The sequence below is a fragment of the Pinus tabuliformis genome, chromosome 6 (genome assembly GCF_031772625.1).
Source record: "Pinus tabuliformis cultivar Carrire ecotype Pingquan chromosome 6, CPIR1, whole genome shotgun sequence".
In the NCBI taxonomy this organism is placed as follows: domain Eukaryota; kingdom Viridiplantae; phylum Streptophyta; class Pinopsida; order Pinales; family Pinaceae; genus Pinus; species Pinus tabuliformis.
In genome coordinates, this window is record NC_142292.1 from 3,426,975 (window position 1) to 3,444,427 (window position 17,453).

Sequence of the window (17,453 nt, forward strand, 5' to 3'; positions counted from 1 at the left end):
TCAAGCCTCTAACAAAACTCCTTCCATGACTCTCTCCATGATGTTATAAAAGGTGGATGAACATCAACACACAAGGAAACAAAGGTTTCCTGTAAAAAATGGGGAAAGTGCAGAAGGCACAAGGGACTTCAGACCTGGTCAAGGGAAAAATCTCAGCATAATAACCTTTCTCTCTATTCTCCCCTCCCTTAGGCCTTCCCTTTGAGGTCTTTTTATACCATCTCCAAAGTAGTTTTTTAGTTAGGAGTTGGTTGGGAACAGTTGGGCCACGGGCACTAACAGGTGATCAACAGGTAAAACCCGCGATCTCCACCCGAAAATAAGGAATTTCATATTTTTTTAAGTGTTTTAATACATACACGCAGGTTGGATATACACAGACCCATGTATACACGCGTTTAACTCAGGGCAATGTCGCGTATAAGGGATAAAACACTGTTTTTAAAATTTTAGGACCAGGTCTGGAAGGAGGGGTTGCCCTAGGCCATGAGTACAACATCACAAACCATAAGAGTGAGATTTGGAGCTATAACACCTAGCTAGTGGATTTAGGTGCTATGCAATGCACTTGGCTAGTGGAGCAGCTGAAATGATCCTGATTTGACTTATTCTGAGCAGTTTCTGGTGGAGAACTTCTGGGAGAAGCTGTAATTTGTTGACCTTGTTCCTTTAGGGGTTGGAACAACACTTTTAGGGACTTAGGAGCCCTTGGTTTATGGACATTTCATGCTTAGAGCTATAAGGCACAAAAATGTCTATAACAGTTGCCCCCTAAAGTATGAGGCCGTTTATCGGGTGAAATGCTTTATTATGAGGATCCGAAGTTCTTTCAATGCTGGGAGGAGACCTGTAATACAATACAATACATTATCTTCGTATTGTTTTCATGATCTAGCTAAGGCGGGCATTCCCATGCTTAGCTTTATAAATTCATTTTCATGTACATAGGACGGACAATCGTCTGATGGTAGACTGATGATTCTGATAGAGCCATCATCCTTTTGGTAGGATGATTATGTGTGCTACAATGCTGTACATTTCAATGTCTTTATTTTCCTGAATATATATCGCAGCCCAGATGGATGAAATTAGATCCGGGGTCTTCAATCTCGTCCGATCTTCACTCGAAGTACAAGTCGATCCATGTGAGAAATGTTTTGAAGTCGAACATGGAAAGACATCGCTTGATTACCAGTCAATGATGTAAATTGTTAACACGCGCGAGAGGAATCACCGATAATGATAATGACCCTCAAGGTACTGCAGTACAATTCACGTGGTGTGAATAAAGGACTTGGCGTCGAACACCACACAAAATCTTTCGGTCGAAGGTCATTGATGTAAACCTGTCGCCGGAAGTGAGAAACTTGCCATTGAGGCATGCAAGCTTCAAAGTACTGAATGGGGTGTTCCTAGATCAACTTCTTGGATAATGAGCTGATGTCGACAAGAAGTGATCCGTCATAGGAGGGCCTTAATGAATCCCACATCAATGACATGGAACGGAGCAAATGATTTTGATGGAGGTGAAAACGATCTGATGATATATGGTTCAGGGTGGCGGTCATGAAAGAATGGAGTATAATGTATGGTAGTGGGCGGGACGCAGGTGGCCTTTCTGGATGACTTCTCTTGAACATGTCGGCGACACTTATGTGATGGATTGGTAGCATTAACCCCAAATGTGGATGGTATGGCGAGACCATGGCGATGTGACCGGTGAATGAAACAACCCAACCCGACTCGGGCACGGAGTGGAAGTGTCATGTTCAAGAGCGACTTGCTACCAATAAAGATTCTTTGAGTTTTCTTCCCAATTTTTCCCCAGTCATTGCTGACCAGTACCTCTTTATTTTTGTCAAGCTTGAGGAGGATAACATATGCTTGTTCTATAATTTTCCCTTCGGGAAAACCCATCGCTATGTTTTAACGAGCCTAGCGATAGTGAAACTCGTTCTCGTCTAAAGACAAGTTTGTCGCTATTAATCTTTTTAACGAGTCTAACGACAATGATAACTCGATCCTTTTCATTTTTAGAGAGTCTGAAAAGGTACGTAAAGGTAACTCCAAAATTCCTTTTTCGTCACCTAATCCCTTAAGTCCGAAAAAGTATAAAACAATACAGAAGGGATGAATTTTCGATCGCTTTAACGAGCCGAACAAAACAAGCGCTCGATCTTTTTATGCAATAATCCCTCGGGTCCAAAAAGATTAAAATCTAGAGGAGGGATAGCACTTCCCATCGCTTTAACGAGCTGGAAGGCCAGAACTCGGCAATCTTTTCATATTTTACCAGTCAGAAAAAAGCTTAAAGAAGACTCGTCTTTTGAGGAACGAATGATGATATGGGTAGCAGTTGATTCCAGGTAAGGTTTGGAATTTTCCAATCACGGCAGTGTCACAAGGATGGCTAGTGAAATCACTCTTCGCAGTTGTTCCTCAAAATGGGTAAACAATCAAATGGAGGTGAATGATCGGCCAATGAAAAGTGGAGGTGACATTGCAAACACGACCAAGGCTTTAATGGCTGAAACGCTACATTCACGGTGGTTATTTACCAGGGGATAGTTCATTTTTTAACGAGCTTAAACGTGGGTGGAAACATTTGCTCGGTGCGGGTTTATTTTTTAACGAGCTTGAACCTTGCGGTAACACTGCTCGATTAATCCAGTCATATGATAAGAATGTCTCATATAAAAACGGCAACTTTCGAGCGTTGCCCCACATCCTTTCTTTATGCAAGTTAGGAAACGACCAATCCTACGAGTTTAAAGGGTTAGAGGTCCTATAAATTTAAAAAATAAATAGTCGCTCTTTGCTTGCACTCCAAAAGGTTTGCATGCCCCCAGGTATAAAACAGAGTTTCAAGGTTACCCCTACTTCTTTCCGCCAAAACATTTGTTTTACCGAGAGAGGCCTACCTCTTACAGGTTACCCAAAGATTGTTCTATTTACGGCGTAAACAAAACACTTCTTCGGCGATGTTTCTCGAAATAAACAAAGGTGAGTGACGATGCCTGCCAACTCACATAACTTTGACAAGAGAATCTTATTCTAGAATAACCCCTCTTCCAATCACGGACGGGGTACAGACTAGTCATATTCTCCCGCGGAAACCTACCCTATACCCGAAGTTTTCCTGCCGAAGCAGACCAGGACGCATGCCCCCTGGGTTTCAGTCATATCCCTCTGAATTACTCGCGCTCATCGGAAGGACGGACTGGGGATTGAGATATTTCTTGCGTGAAAAGACCATTTAGGGATGGTATATGACTATTTGCTATGCGTGATCCGGGAAATGAAAGCTGGTCCACGAGCTTGACCACTCTTCCTTCGTGCGGAAAACACATTACTCTAAAGAGTGAGGAGACAATTTCTCCCATGCAATAAATATAGTCTCGTCCAAGGAGTAGGTTATAATCCAAGGGTCCTTGAACTACCATTACGTTCATGCGAACTGTCTTCCTTCTCAATGTTATTGGCACATCAGGAAGGATCCCTAAAGGTCGACTGGTTCCTTTATCAAAGCCTGTCAGATTTCTCATCTAAGGCAAAAGCGATGGCGAACCAAGTGCTTTCCAAGCAGTTGAGGAAATGATACTCACAGAAGCCCCTTCATCTATGATGGTACCAGCCATAACCATTCTATATATTTGAACGATAATTCAGAATGGTATGCTTGCTGGTAAACGGGGTTTGCCTAGTTGATTCCAGTCGAAGGAGACAACTAGGTTGCTTGGAGGTGGGACTGAGTAGACGGCCGGGTATGGCTCTGACGAACTTCCTTCCTGCGGTAAAGGAACGGGTAAATTGCCCCCATGTTCGTCAGAGTCTGTGTTTAGGAAGAGAATTTGGACGGTGTCATCCTTGTTCTCTTCAGTGATTGTATCATCTGAAGATGAAACCTCTGAAGGCAAGACCGGGTCAACTGCCACCTCGACCTTTTGACTTTCGTCTGGTATGGATCCAGATGGTTTATCTTCAATGATAGGCGCTTCAGCCGACCACCTGAGCGGGCCAGCTGGATTCTCAACTAGTGACAGACTCGGCAAGAGTTTTTTATATCCAGGAGGAAGTCGTAACGGTGAAACCGGACAATCATCCAAAACTCTTTTAGCTTCGTCTAAGAAGGGACAATGGTGGACGGTGTGATTGCCTTCGCACAGTTTACAAGGAAATCTAGCTTTCCCTTTTTGTCCTGGGGCTTCACTTTCACTAGTTGACGGTGTGCTTTCAACATGGTCATCAGAGGTTGACGACACCGGGTTGTGCAAACGAGGAGACCAGTCCCTTAGTATCCGGGGGATGCAAGGACAATCTCTGTGAAAGTGGTCTCCTTTGCAAATGACACATGGCGATTTAGGCCTGGTCGGTGCAGTGTGTGGATTTTCGTTAGACGACACTCGTTTTCCCCCATTCGCCTTTGGCTCCTTCTTCTTCTTTTCTTTCTTCTTTTCCTTCTTCTCCTTAGGAACTTGGCTTTTAGCTTTACCAGCTCCATCAAGCGAAGAGGAAGGAGGAGAGGAATAATTAGAGGAAGTAGAAGGCTGGTGGGCAACTCTGGACTCGTCTAATTGCTGATTCGATTGTTCAGGAATAGTGGTGTTCTGAATGACAGAGGTCGAGAAGAGCCATACTGGCAAGCCAATTGTCAGTCCTGGAAGCGACAATGTGGCCATATGGGGCGCACCAACATCTCCCCAAGAGGAGAAGGGACTAGGATTTCTACCAAGTGGAATTCCTTGGTTGGTAGGCTCCATTTTCTCAACCCAAGATCAACGTAGGAAAGGGGTATGAATATTTCGTTTAAAATAAATTTTAACACGCTTTGACACAACTTGTTTTTTCAGTTTTTAAGAGTCGAGAAAAAACAAAAGATGACTCTAGTCTCCTTCGATTTTTAATGAGCCTGAAGTGACAAGTGCTCAGATGGACCTTTTCCGTTAAGGAGTCTGAAGAGGAATGAAAGGGACTGCTCTGGAGGTCTAGGTAGAGGGAGTACCAAACCAATCACAAAACTGCAGAATAATTTTTACGGTACGGCAGTCAATCTTCCCGAATGCTGTGTTCGGTGCATTGCGATCAGTAGGACGGCCGACACAGCTTCCTATGGATAAAGGTTTTAAGCCTATAGGGGTCTCCCAATATATACTCGACGGTACGTGGGAGCACAAGTCCGTACTGGCACTTATCGTCTCAAAGTGGAGGAATCACCCAACCATCAGTGAGGACAACAGTTACCAGGCTTTACGACGCCGGAATACGTCTCTAGCCTAGACCTCTAAATGTTGTGCGTTAAGTTCCAAAGCGTTGTTAGGTTCATTGAATTTATTTTAAGTTGATCTTTCTTATGAAGTTTGCCTTTTGGGTTCACCACGAGATGTAGATGTAATTCCTAAAATGCAATCTAAAGATGATAAACAAACTTTTATCTCTTTTCAGCAATGAAAATCCTAGCTACTAGGGGAAAAGAAAGACACAATCTTTTCGCAAAGAGCAAAGAGCACACTGTAAATGCACTTTTCCTAAATCAAGCCAAACAGACTGTCAATATGCAAATGCACATGCATGTATTTGTTTTTCACTTTCTTAATATTGATGCCTAAAAAGAAAGTTGATGTACAAATCTGAATTTGCTTTCAAGCGACACACATAAACAAGCTTCTTTTCGAAATCAAAAGGTAAAGATGATTACGACACTTTATTATTTTGAAATAAATACTTGTTTCGACACTAGAAAGTCACAAATTCAAACCAAAGGCAAAAGTAAAAGCATAATCGACTATCAACAGCAAATAAACTTTCTCATATGATCAAAGTCGACACTTGCGACAGATCTAAATCAAAGGACGACAGTACGACTATTATACTTTTGCAATGGAAAACTGTGAACGACTCAAAAAACACATAAAAACATCTACAGTTCTTTTGTACAACTGAGGCGGAATATCAGTAAGGAAAAGGGGTTTGAAACAGTCCTATACTGATCACAGGCTGCAAAAATCAGAGACAAAACTGGAAAGAATGAAGCAAAGAACCTCAGCTGCACAGGGCTAGGCTGATCAGCGCACCTGTTACACAGAGAAACTGCATTGCAGCGTAGGTAGCCCTCTCGGGAAGTGCGTTGAAATGCAGAACCTCTTCACAGAGCCTGCGCTGGGGCAGAAACGAGAATTCTATCCGGGTTCTGGGTCACAGTTTGCAGTTTAATCTATGTTTTTGGCCGAGTAAAAGCAATCAGTAATGCACAATTAGAGATAGATCTAAGGGGGGTCTAAGAGCTATCACAAGGGCAATCAGTTAGTCTATGAATCAGCTGTTCAAATCATAAACAGATCCAGTGAATGGACTAAAGCAGCAGGTGTCTACTTTGCATTTGTTAATGGCAAATGCAGTTCGATTGCTACTTATAAGTTTATGAAACAAACAACAAGAGAAACAAAAACAAACTAATTAGACACGATCCCCAGTATGGTCGCAATTTTGTTATCGGGAAAAGTGTCTATTTAGAACTACTCTATCCCACCAAGGTGTGACAGCTACCTTAGAAACAAACATAGAAAACTACTTTTGTATTCTTCTTTATGAACTATAAACAAAGAGGAATAGGATGAACCAACCTGTGTCTTGCGCTAGTCCTTTGATCCAATCTCCCTCCTCTTTGACAGCTTCCAGCTACCTGCTCCCTTACTTGCCCAGCTTCACCAAGTACCTGTAAGATCACAGAAGAAAGAAACTATACAAAGACATGGGTTTATATTCATAAATAACTTAGGATCAGATTTAAGTTAACCATACAAATGTAACAAGCATCAATGAAACACAAGCATGGAGAAGAAACTCAAATAGTTTTATTGATATACAAGAAGATCCAGGAGGAGTTACAACCAATGATTCCTGACCCAGCATCAACCTCCCAGCAAAGAAGTCCCTTCTTCACCCCCAACAAAGCATAGATCACCCAATTCTCTGATATGTATCTCAAAACCAACAGCAATTCCTTACAATGTGCAAAATTCTAGCCTCTGGATCTCTGGGATGAGGGATCCATATATAGATGTATGCAAGGAGGATGAGTCAGCTCATGATTTGATTAGTGGCTTCTCTCTATCAGTTCTTGCTTCCACTTGGAGACTGAAAGCCTCTTACTCATCCTTAGTCGAATTCAGTGAGGCAAGTGTCATTGGAGAAGATTCTGGAAGCTTCCATTATCTCTCCACCTCGCGGAATGACACTGCCATTTGTCATTTCCCGCTCAACGCACCCTGGTAGTGCATTCAGGTGCGTTGCAATGCACCTAGCTAGTGGATTTAGGTGCTATGCAACGCACTTGGCTAGTGGAGCAGCTGAAATGATCCTGATTTGACTTATTCTGAGCAGTTTCTGGTGGAGAACTTCTGGGAGAAGCTGTAATTTGTTGACCTTGTTCCTTTAGGGGTTGGAACAACACTTTTAGGGACTTAGGAGCCCTTAGTTTATGGACATTTCATGCTTAGAGCTATAAGGCACAAAAATGTCTATAACAGCATGGCCTTGCGCATGATTGTTATGTGTGTTGTGAATCCAGACACCTGCCCCTGCCCCTAACTTGTTGACAGAGCCATCAAACTCTAAATACCATGTGATTTCTTGCTTGTGGTTTGTGTTAAGAGTTTCAGCTACTGTAGGATTGGGCAGATTTGAAATTTTTGTTTGGGGCAGTTCTTTTAGTATGCTAGTTGCATTAATTGTTGTGACAGTTTCATCAGTGTGTGCAACTGATTCTTCATTGATGTGGGCTTGTTGTTCTAGAGCCAAAGGCTCATCCTCAGTTGGAGAATTTGTGTCATCATTAAACAGAATAAAGGAATCCATATCAGAATGTATTGAGTAGATGGGAAAATTTTCAGGCTTGCTCTCACTACTCACCACATATTTCATCAACGTTTCTCTGTACAGTCTCTTTGGTTGCCCAAAGACAGAAATGGTGGCATAGGAGAGGTCCAGTTGAAGGGATCCTTGCAGCTTTGCTCCCCATGATCTTGATAGGAGCATATCGTACTTTGGTGGGATGTCAGCCACCACCACATCAATGAGGATGGTCTTGTTGGGATATTGGACTAAGGAGACACACAAGTCTTTGATGAGGCCTAAACATTTGACTTGACTTGAGTCAAATGAGTATAAATCTTTGTAAGGTCTTTTGATATCGAGGTTCAGTTTATCCATGACTGCCTTGGGCATAAGGTTGTGTGAGGCTCCTGAGTCAAACATAGTGTTGTGAAAAACTTTGTCATGTATATGCAAACTGACATAAAAGGGTGGAATAGGTCCATGTGTTGATTTTCCATTGACTTCTCGACCGAATAGTAGTTCAGGAGAATCATCCAAAACGTTTACATCGTCTTTGTTTTCTAGAATCTGAAGCGACCTTTGAATTTGTTGCCTATATACATCGTGTTTGGCAAGTTCTGAAAGAGGAACAGGTATTTTCAATTTACCTATTTCTGCCTCTAAATTAAATGGTTTTTCCAATGGAGTCTTGGTGTTGATAATGGCATTTTTTTCTGTTTCATTTGAATTATCAGTGATTCGCTCTTGTTTATCAACGTTGTGGGGATTGACTACTTGCGGTTTTACAGTTTCAGGAGGGCTTTTTGGAACGCTGTTCGAATTTTCTTTTGAGGAAGGAGATGATAGGGGCTGCTCAACAGAAGGTTGCGTGTCTGTTATGTCTTCTACAGTCACTTGTTGCAGGTTTGGGACAGTTGTATCATCTGGTTCTGTCATGACAGCTTTGTTTTTAATCTTCTTGCGTTGTTTTCCTTCCTTTGTTTTACCAGGTTCAGAGATGTCAATGGTCCTAGTTCTCAGCTTATATTGTTTGTGTACTTCATACATAGCAGTATCATATCCTTGTTTAAAATCAAAAGACTCGCCAGACTTAGTCTGAAACTGATTGTAATCAAGTTCATTTTGGTCTTCTTGGCTCAGGAAAGTCCGATGCTCACCCTTTAGATCCATCAAATTCATGTGAGTGTCTTCTGTGGGTTGACTAGAAGTGGATCCTTCAACATAGTTATCTTGAAAAGGAGGTCTTATGTCATGGTCTTGGCTAGACCTACCAGCATTTGTGTTCTGCGTTTTCCTGAAATTTGGGTTCCTCATGGTATTGGACTGCTGTCCTTCCCATGATGCTTTTCTCTCAACATTTTCTACTCTTTCTCCCAATATTTGCAGGCCATTTATAATAGCATCAAGCTTCTGGTCAAAGGTTGAGGGTTCTTCCTTAAAGGTGGTTCTTCTTTCCATCCTAGCTCTGTTTCTTTTGGAAATTAAGTTGGCCTCAACGCTGACAGCAACATTTTGCATGTTTGCAAGGGTCTAAGGAGCTCTTTCTTTTAACTGGTATGCCATATCTGGGTCAAAACCATCAGGGAATTTGTACAAGGCAAGGTCAGGGGGAGGCCTCAGATTCTGTGGTATTGCATTGTAAGCATTATTGAATCTTGCACAGTACTCCAAAACAGTTTCTTGAGGACCTCTTTTAATTGTATCGTATTCAGCTAGTATGTGCAAGGGGTCTTTCCTTTTCTCCCATCTGTTGGTAAAAGATTGGTATAGCTCATCTGGAGTGGTTATGGAATTTGCAGCGAGTGATCTGAACCAAGTTCTTACATCACCTATTAAACTTTGAACAAAAATTCTCATTCTCACACTATCATCATCTATTTCATAGTTTTCAAAATAATCCTGCATCTTTTTGGTATGTTGAATGGCTGTGAAAGGACCAGTGGAATCAAAATACATGATTTTCGATTGGTAATCTTGAGGTAAAGCCCCAGCATTAGCAGGTAATTACAGGGGTGCATATCTATTAGCCATATTGGCAGGGATAAGTGGAACAACAGGGATAAATGGAACAACTGGGGTAACGGGGATCACAGGAGTAACTGGAATGCTGGAAACAACAGTAGTGGTAATGGGAATATGTGCAGTGAATGGAGGTGTGGAAGGAGTGCTATGAGATGTGGATGATGAACTAAGGGAAACAGGGGTTGAATGAAATAAAACTTTGACAGGAGTTGGAACACAGCTTGGGTGAGCTGTTTCAGGACTCAAATCAGCAAAATTTTCCTGTCTTTCTTGCTTCCTAAGAATATTTGGGATTAGTTTCGGGTTCTCAAAAGCAACTGGGGAATTCGTATCTGGGTTTGACCTTGTATGTCGAGTTTTTATTTTGGGAGCCAGCTTCCGAATTTGTTTTTGGTATTTTTCTAGGAATGTTTTTAGAAATAGCAAAGAACTAATCAAAATTTGGGACAGCTATTTGTAACTTAAAACTAGCATGAAGATTGACTGAAGCAGCATTTATTTACCCCTGTTAATGCAAAGCAAAGAACAGTTTCAAAGGCTTCCTGGCTGACATTCAGTCTTCATCTGTAGTTTTAAGAGATAAACAACAATTGAAAAGATTGATTTATGGTCTCAGCGGAGCTTTCTTACCTTCTTTGTGAAACTTTGTGAATTTATCTGAGGAAAGTCCCCAGCGGAGTCACCATTATGTTATCACTCAGGTTGTCCTTAAGCTCCGGAAAAGGATACGGCCGAGGTAACCATAGACCAACTTTGGACTGTAGGTTCTAGCCCACCTGTAATCAGAGAGGGCTCTTTCTTTCAGATTTAGCTTTGTTGAAAAGGATCTTAGGCTAGTTATTGAGTTCAGGGGTTTTTGTTCTGATTTTGGTGGGAAAATTGATGTTCTCAGGTAGAGAGGCAGAGCATAGTCTGAAATTTCAAACCATTGGGCGTGGAGTTGAAAAGGAGAACTGCTGGTGCATTTTCTTGGTCCCAAGAGAGAAAATGGAGCAAGGTAGCTGCAAGTGAAACAATGTTTCAGGTTTAAAGGATGGGATGAATGCTAAGTAATGAGGGGCAGTTAAGAATCCCTCAATCAGCTTAATAGGGGAAGATAACAGAGCTCTACCTAGGGGCAGTAAATAATCCCTAGATAATCGGCACACACAGGTGAATCGGGGTAAATATGAGCCAGAAGGAATTCATATTCATTACCAATTCATTCAAAGGAAAACATAAATAAATAGCAGAAATTGAGCATAGAGTGTATTCAAACAAATTCTAAGCTAATCTTTCTCTCTGCTATTTAGATATAGGTAAACAGTAAGGTAAGAAGCACTTATTGTATCAGGTTGCAGCACAAGAAGTCCATCTTCAGTCTCCAGAAAACATTAACAACACATCAAACAGTCTCTTCTCAAAACTTTCAGCAATCTTTGATTACAGAAACAACTTCAGGTATACAGTGCGAGTCTCTAGTGAAAAATACCAATTTACCAACCCTTGAAACAATGCTGAGGGCGGTATATATAGGGAAAACTCTCTACAATTTGTTTATTACATCTTGACCTAAACAAGTCCTAAAGAACAATTAATTTGACCTAATCCTATCTGAAATAAATGCATGAAAATATCTTTGGCTGCGCTAAGGGCTGCCGTATCAAAATGAAGTGAATGTGCTTGTCCTCGATGGCTTGGTGCAGTTGCCTCTACAATAACTGTGCATGGGTCTCTACTCCATTGTAGTTTGGTGGCCTTAAATGCTTCAATTGTGATTTGAGAGCTGGGATGGGCTTTCACCGCCTGATTAGACTTTGTTGGCGGCCATTCAATGTTAACCTGCTTTGGGAACTGAAGGTTTCCATTAAACAATTTAACTGGTGCACTTTGCTGCTTCTCTTTCCTCTGATACTCTCTGACAAATGAATTGGGTTGCTTTTCTCCTTTACTGTGGGTCTAATCACAAGTTAATGGTCGCTGTTCGGCCTCTGTTTCCTCTAGAACTATCTTATGCTCCTTTCTGCATGCTTCGCGAAGAAAAACGGGTCATTCGGCGCCTTTCGGGCTTGCTGGGGGTTGCGCGATGAGAAGATTCCCCATTTTGGCTCATTTTATCTAGCTAGGTGCAAATCGCACATCAAAAACTGCCTCAGAAACTGATTTCGGGGCTCTAGAGTGCGATTTTCGCCCTTCACGCCAAAATTGCTGATGATGTCAGCATGATGGACCTCGTACGGCAGGTGACGTCAGCGATGACATCAGCATGATGATGTGGCGGGATGACGTCAGCACGTACGGGGGTGACGTGGCAGTACGGTAAAGGGACACGGTGGCAGGGTGACTCGGCGGTATAGTGGCAGGAGGCCATGCAGGCAGGTGACGTGGCAAATGACGTGGGGCTTACATCACAGGGGGAGGGCGGTAAGTGGTTTCTGGGCGCACCGCCTTTTGGCATGAGTGGTTTTGTCAGAGGGGGCTCCGCCACAGCCCATAAGGCGATGCGTGGCGGGAGTACGATGGGAATACCGCCCATCTCCCGGACGCTAACCTTCGGGCGGCTTGGGAGAGGGGAAAGCCCGCCCACCGTTGATCTGTGGGGCGGGTGATCAGACGGTGGGCGGTGAAGGTTAGGCGGCGGAGGGATAAGGGGCGGGAATATTAACGGAATATTCCAAATTTAATAAAGCATGGCGGTGGGGGTCAAAACTATGGTTTACGTGGGTTATGGGGGTTATAAATAGGCGGGGGTTCATATATTTACACTTGGGACTTAGGGATAGGGGCGCAATATGGGTTTTTTGAAGGTTTTAGGGCTAGGGGAGAGGTTGTTAGCATGACCAAGTGTCATCTAACTCCTGCTATGACACGGATGGGCTAAAAAAAGCCCTAGAAAGACTGCTTTTTCCCTGACTTATAAGAAATATGGCTATATTGCCAGGGAGGGGATATTTACATAGGGGAGTTTTATATACATAGTTTCAGTAGGGGAAGGGGAAAACTGATAGGGAGTTACATAGTAGAGTTAGTAGTTAATATGGAGATGATAAGCAGGTGCTAAGGTGGGGGACCTTAGGCTAATTTTCGAGGGAAAAGTGACTCATAGATGAGAAATAAAGAATCCTTGAGTGAAGCAGATCTTCACCAGGACAAATGACATGGAAAATGATGAAACTAAGGGGAATCAAGCAGATCTTGACCTCTTTGGGGAAATTAGTAAGTGACTTGGGAAATGAGAAGAAGGGGAAGTTAGTTATGTCTAGCTCGAGCTCCTCCAGATGAAAAACTGCCTGATAACTGTGATCTGAAAAGATATAAGACTTTAAAACACAAGATTGATCATGAATCATCATTCTGCAACCTCACAGCTACCTACCCAGCCTACCTTCCTAACATTTTTTCTTCTTTTTGGGTGGGTGCGCTTAGACTTGCAGACCCTGATTTAATGATTTTTCTTTTGAATGCTTTCCTATCTAAATCTACACTTATTTCTGCCAAGGGCCCAGATTAAGCAGTTGGGTCCCTTTGATTCTCTACCTATCTACAAATCTGCCAAGATTAAACTGTTTGGACAGATACATTCTCTATATTCTAAATAGGAAATTGAAACCTAGGGAGACCAAGATTAGACTGTTTGGACCTCCCTTAAATGAAAACTCTTCAAAACTGGAACAACTCATCAAAATTGGAATACAGCAGTGCCATTTGGACTAGCAAAGTTCATGGTATCTTGTGGAAATATGGAACACTGCAGCCTGCAAAGTATGACATATTTGGCATGTAAAATTGTCAATCATGAAAGATGAAACCCTATTGCAACAGGAGGCTAACACACAGGAAAACCAAAGAGATGATTTACAATGATCTTAGTAAAATATCCTTAGAAACAAATAAGGCATAGACACATCTTGAAAAAGTGATAGATCAACTGAAACTTGAAAAGGAAATTTCTAGATTTATTTATACTCAGAATGAAGAGTTTAACAACTTGGTTATTAAGCTTGGGAAAAACCAAAGAGATAAGACAACCATTCAAGATTTAATTCAAATTAAATAATATGAGGTTCAATATTTAAGGAGGAAGCTGAAATTTCCTGCAGTAGAACATGGAAAAACTCCAGAGTTAGCCCAGGTAGAAAAGGAAAAAGACATCTTGACAAATGAATTGTTGGAAAGAAATCAGGAAGTTTCACCCCTCAAGGAGAAAAATGTAGAGCTATTACTAAAAATAGAGAGACATGTTTGTACAATTGTGGTACAACCTAATTTAGACGACCCAACTGATAAGTTGATCAGGGTCATGACATAGCTAAAAATATCAGAAAGTGAATTGAAGAAGTTTCTGAAAGATTTGGATCTCTAGCGTGAAGCTGAACAATAAGGAGAGACAATTGAACATAACAAGGGACACTGCATGGATATGCCAAATGAAGCACCAGGACGATGAGGAGCGCAATAACCTTCTTTCTAGGGTTTCTGTAAACCCTGCTACGACAGACTCCTCCTGACTGAGGTCAGCTTTGACAGTCTCAGGACGATCTATAGCCTTACATCTTCTACAGACATTCTTAGGAATAATGATTCCCCCTCAGGGGGAGGGTGATGCGCCTCCCCCAAAGGACGACAACAAAAAGCAACAATTTGAAGAAAACGACAATGCAGAGGTGTAGAATGAGGGTAATAAGGATACAAGTGCACATCAGGACAAAGCTCAGGATCAGCAGGATCAGCCCAAGGTGAGCTCATCCACATGCAAGCCAGTCGCCACTCAAAGGCCAAAAGTAGAATTTCCAAGCCATCGAATCAATGCCAGAATACAGTTCATGAGGGATCATGCGTTAATAGGCAAGTTCATCGGACTGTGGCTGACTGAGAAAGCACTGAGAGGCTGGATAGCCTCCAAATGGAATCCAAAGGGTCACATTACTCTGCAACTAGGGCCAAAAGGTTTTTTCACGGCCATATTTAACTGCTTGGAGGATCGAAACAGGGTTTTGGACGGAGGGTCGTACTTCTTCAACGTTGTTGGCCTGTATCTCAAAGGATGGGTAGAACGTTTCAACCCTGACAAGGAAGATCTCAGTTGGGCTCCGGTTTGGATAAGGCTTTACTCTCTTCCTGTGGAATATTGGGAGGAAGACTCCTTGCAAGAAATCGGAAATGCTCTGGGTGAATTTATCAAAGTGGCAGAGGAAACAAAAATCAGCAGATACACATCATATGCCCGAATCTGTGTCTACATGAACCTCAATCAAGCCCTGCCGGACGCGGTAAGTTTATTTCATGATGATATTGAATGGGTTCAGCTGATAGATTATGAGCATGTACCGTTTCGGTGTAGGAAATGTCATGATCTGGGCCATCTATTTAGGGACTGTCCTCTAAATAGAAAACCCCCCTCCCAGATGTCCCCAGACAAACCTGCTCCTGATGGGTTTACCAAAGTGGTTAACCACAGAAGAAACCATAAGAAATCGGTAACCAATCCCAGGACGCATCCAGCTAGCTCCTCCAAACCTTCAACTAGCAACAGCTTTGCTGCTCTGGCAAGTAATGATGATCCTGAGTTCGAAAATCCCTCTCTTTCTGAGAAGGAAACCACTAAAGATAAACAAAAAGCGGCCTTACCGCTCCCAGAGGAGAAGTTGATTAGCAAAACTCTCCCCCATACCCAGATCAAAACCCCAGCTTGGAATTTTCAAGGAATGGAGGTTGATAATACAGCACCCAGCCCAAGGACAGCAGCTGAAACAACTGAAGACTTACAAGAATCCCAATACATGGAGGAAGATCCTGAGAACATAGACATTGGCGAACTTGATATCTTAGGCCTAGAGCAGGCATGCAAAACAAGGAATTTTGATAAAATCCCAGATCGGCAAGTAGACAACCTGGTGGAGGTCTTAACGCGAGCACAAAAGAATCACTCTCTTGGTGTCCAGATTGGAAGTTCTTGGGATGGAAAGTTTATTACCAAAGACAGCAAAAAGCGTGGGAGGAAAACCACTCTCCAAAGAACTATCAGAATAGGAGAAGTGTTAGTGGAGTCTGGCAGATACTCTAAGCTAACTAAGTACTTCAACATCAACCCCAACTCTTCCCAATGAAGTTGATCTCATGGAACATTAGAGGGCTCAATAGCCCAAGGAAAGGTAGACTACTCAAAAACATGATCATGCAGGAAAAACCTCAGATCCTTTTCTTGCAAGAAACAAAATGCAATTCAACAGTTCTGGAAAAAATTGCAGCGAAAGCCTGGCCAGGTGGGATGGTAACAGCTGTAGATGCTCAAGGGGCGTCTGGCGGCCTTGCAATTCTATGGGACGCACACACTATCTTGCTCAACAATATACATGCAAACAAGAACTTCATCCAAGCAATATTTCACATAAATGGTACTAACATCTATGGTCATATGACTAATGTGTATTTCCCTCAGGAAACTATGCACAAAGTTGAAATCCTAGACACCCTATCAGAGCTCAACACAAATAGGCTGCACCCTCTATGGATTTCTGGAGGCGACTTCAACATGATTGCAAGGCTGGAAGAAAAAAAAGGAGGGAGAAACAGAGGTAACAGAGATGGGAATCACCTAAAAGACTTCATTCAGAATAACTGGCTTATTGATATCCCCTCTAACAATGGTTTGTTTACATGGAATAACAAAAGAGAAGGATCGCATCAGATTGCTTCGCGCCTTGAAAGATTCCTATTATCAGATAATGCAATTCACTTGGGTGGAGAATTTGTAGCTTCTATCCTGCCGATATCGGGTTCCGATCACTGGCCTATAGCCCTTTAGTGGAACCGCCCCGGTCACAACATTCGGTGGCCATTTCGTTTTGAAGCCTTCTGGATGTCTCATCCGGACTTCAATAAGTTAGTCAATTCAACATGGAGCAATTTTTCCCCCTCTAATGGCTCCAGGATGTCTCAATTCCAGCAGAAGCTCAAGCACCTCAAAGGCAAAATCAAACACTGGAACCACACTTCTTTTGGTAACATCTTTCAAGCTCAGAATGCCCTCAATCAAGACATGAAGAATTTGCAGTAGAAGATCGTAATCGATGGACGATCTGAGGACCTGACAAAACAGGAACAAATTCTTGAAGCACAAATCTTAGCAAGAGAAAAACAGGAGGAAACTCTATGGCGACAGAAATCAAGAATAAAGTGGTTGAAGGACGGAGAAAAAAATACAAAGTTTTTTCATAGAACCACCGTTCAGCGCAGAATGAATAACAACATATCCCACATTCAAAATGAGCAGGGAGCAAGGATTGAAACTCATGAAGGTATTGAAAGTGAATTCCTCAATTATTTCAAGCAAGCACATCAAGAGCCAAACATAGACAGAACGCCTGCTATTGACAAAATTCTGAGGAACATTCCCAAACTAATCACAGAGGAGCATAATCAACTCCTTCTCTGACCCATAGACCTTCAGGAAGTTGAAAATGCAGTGCATCAATTGAAAGCTGGCAAAGCGCCGGGTCCGGATGGATTTACCTCCAACTTTTTTCACAACTTTTGGGACCTGATCAAACTGGAGGTTTGGCAAGTGGTGGAGGAATCGCGTACATTAAGATGGATGTTCCCTGGGTTGAATGCCACTT

The 17,453-nt window shown here is 42.3% G+C and overlaps 1 protein-coding gene across 1 annotated transcript; it reads left to right on the top strand.

The window, feature by feature from the left end:
• The first annotated feature begins 16,003 nt into the window (after positions 1–16,003).
• LOC149256913 (uncharacterized) lies at positions 16,004–16,639 on the top strand. The gene has a single exon (XM_089404826.1). The coding sequence runs from the start codon at positions 16,004–16,006 to the stop codon at positions 16,637–16,639; it is 636 nt and encodes a 211-aa protein (XP_089260952.1).
• The last annotated feature ends 814 nt before the right edge of the window (positions 16,640–17,453 follow it).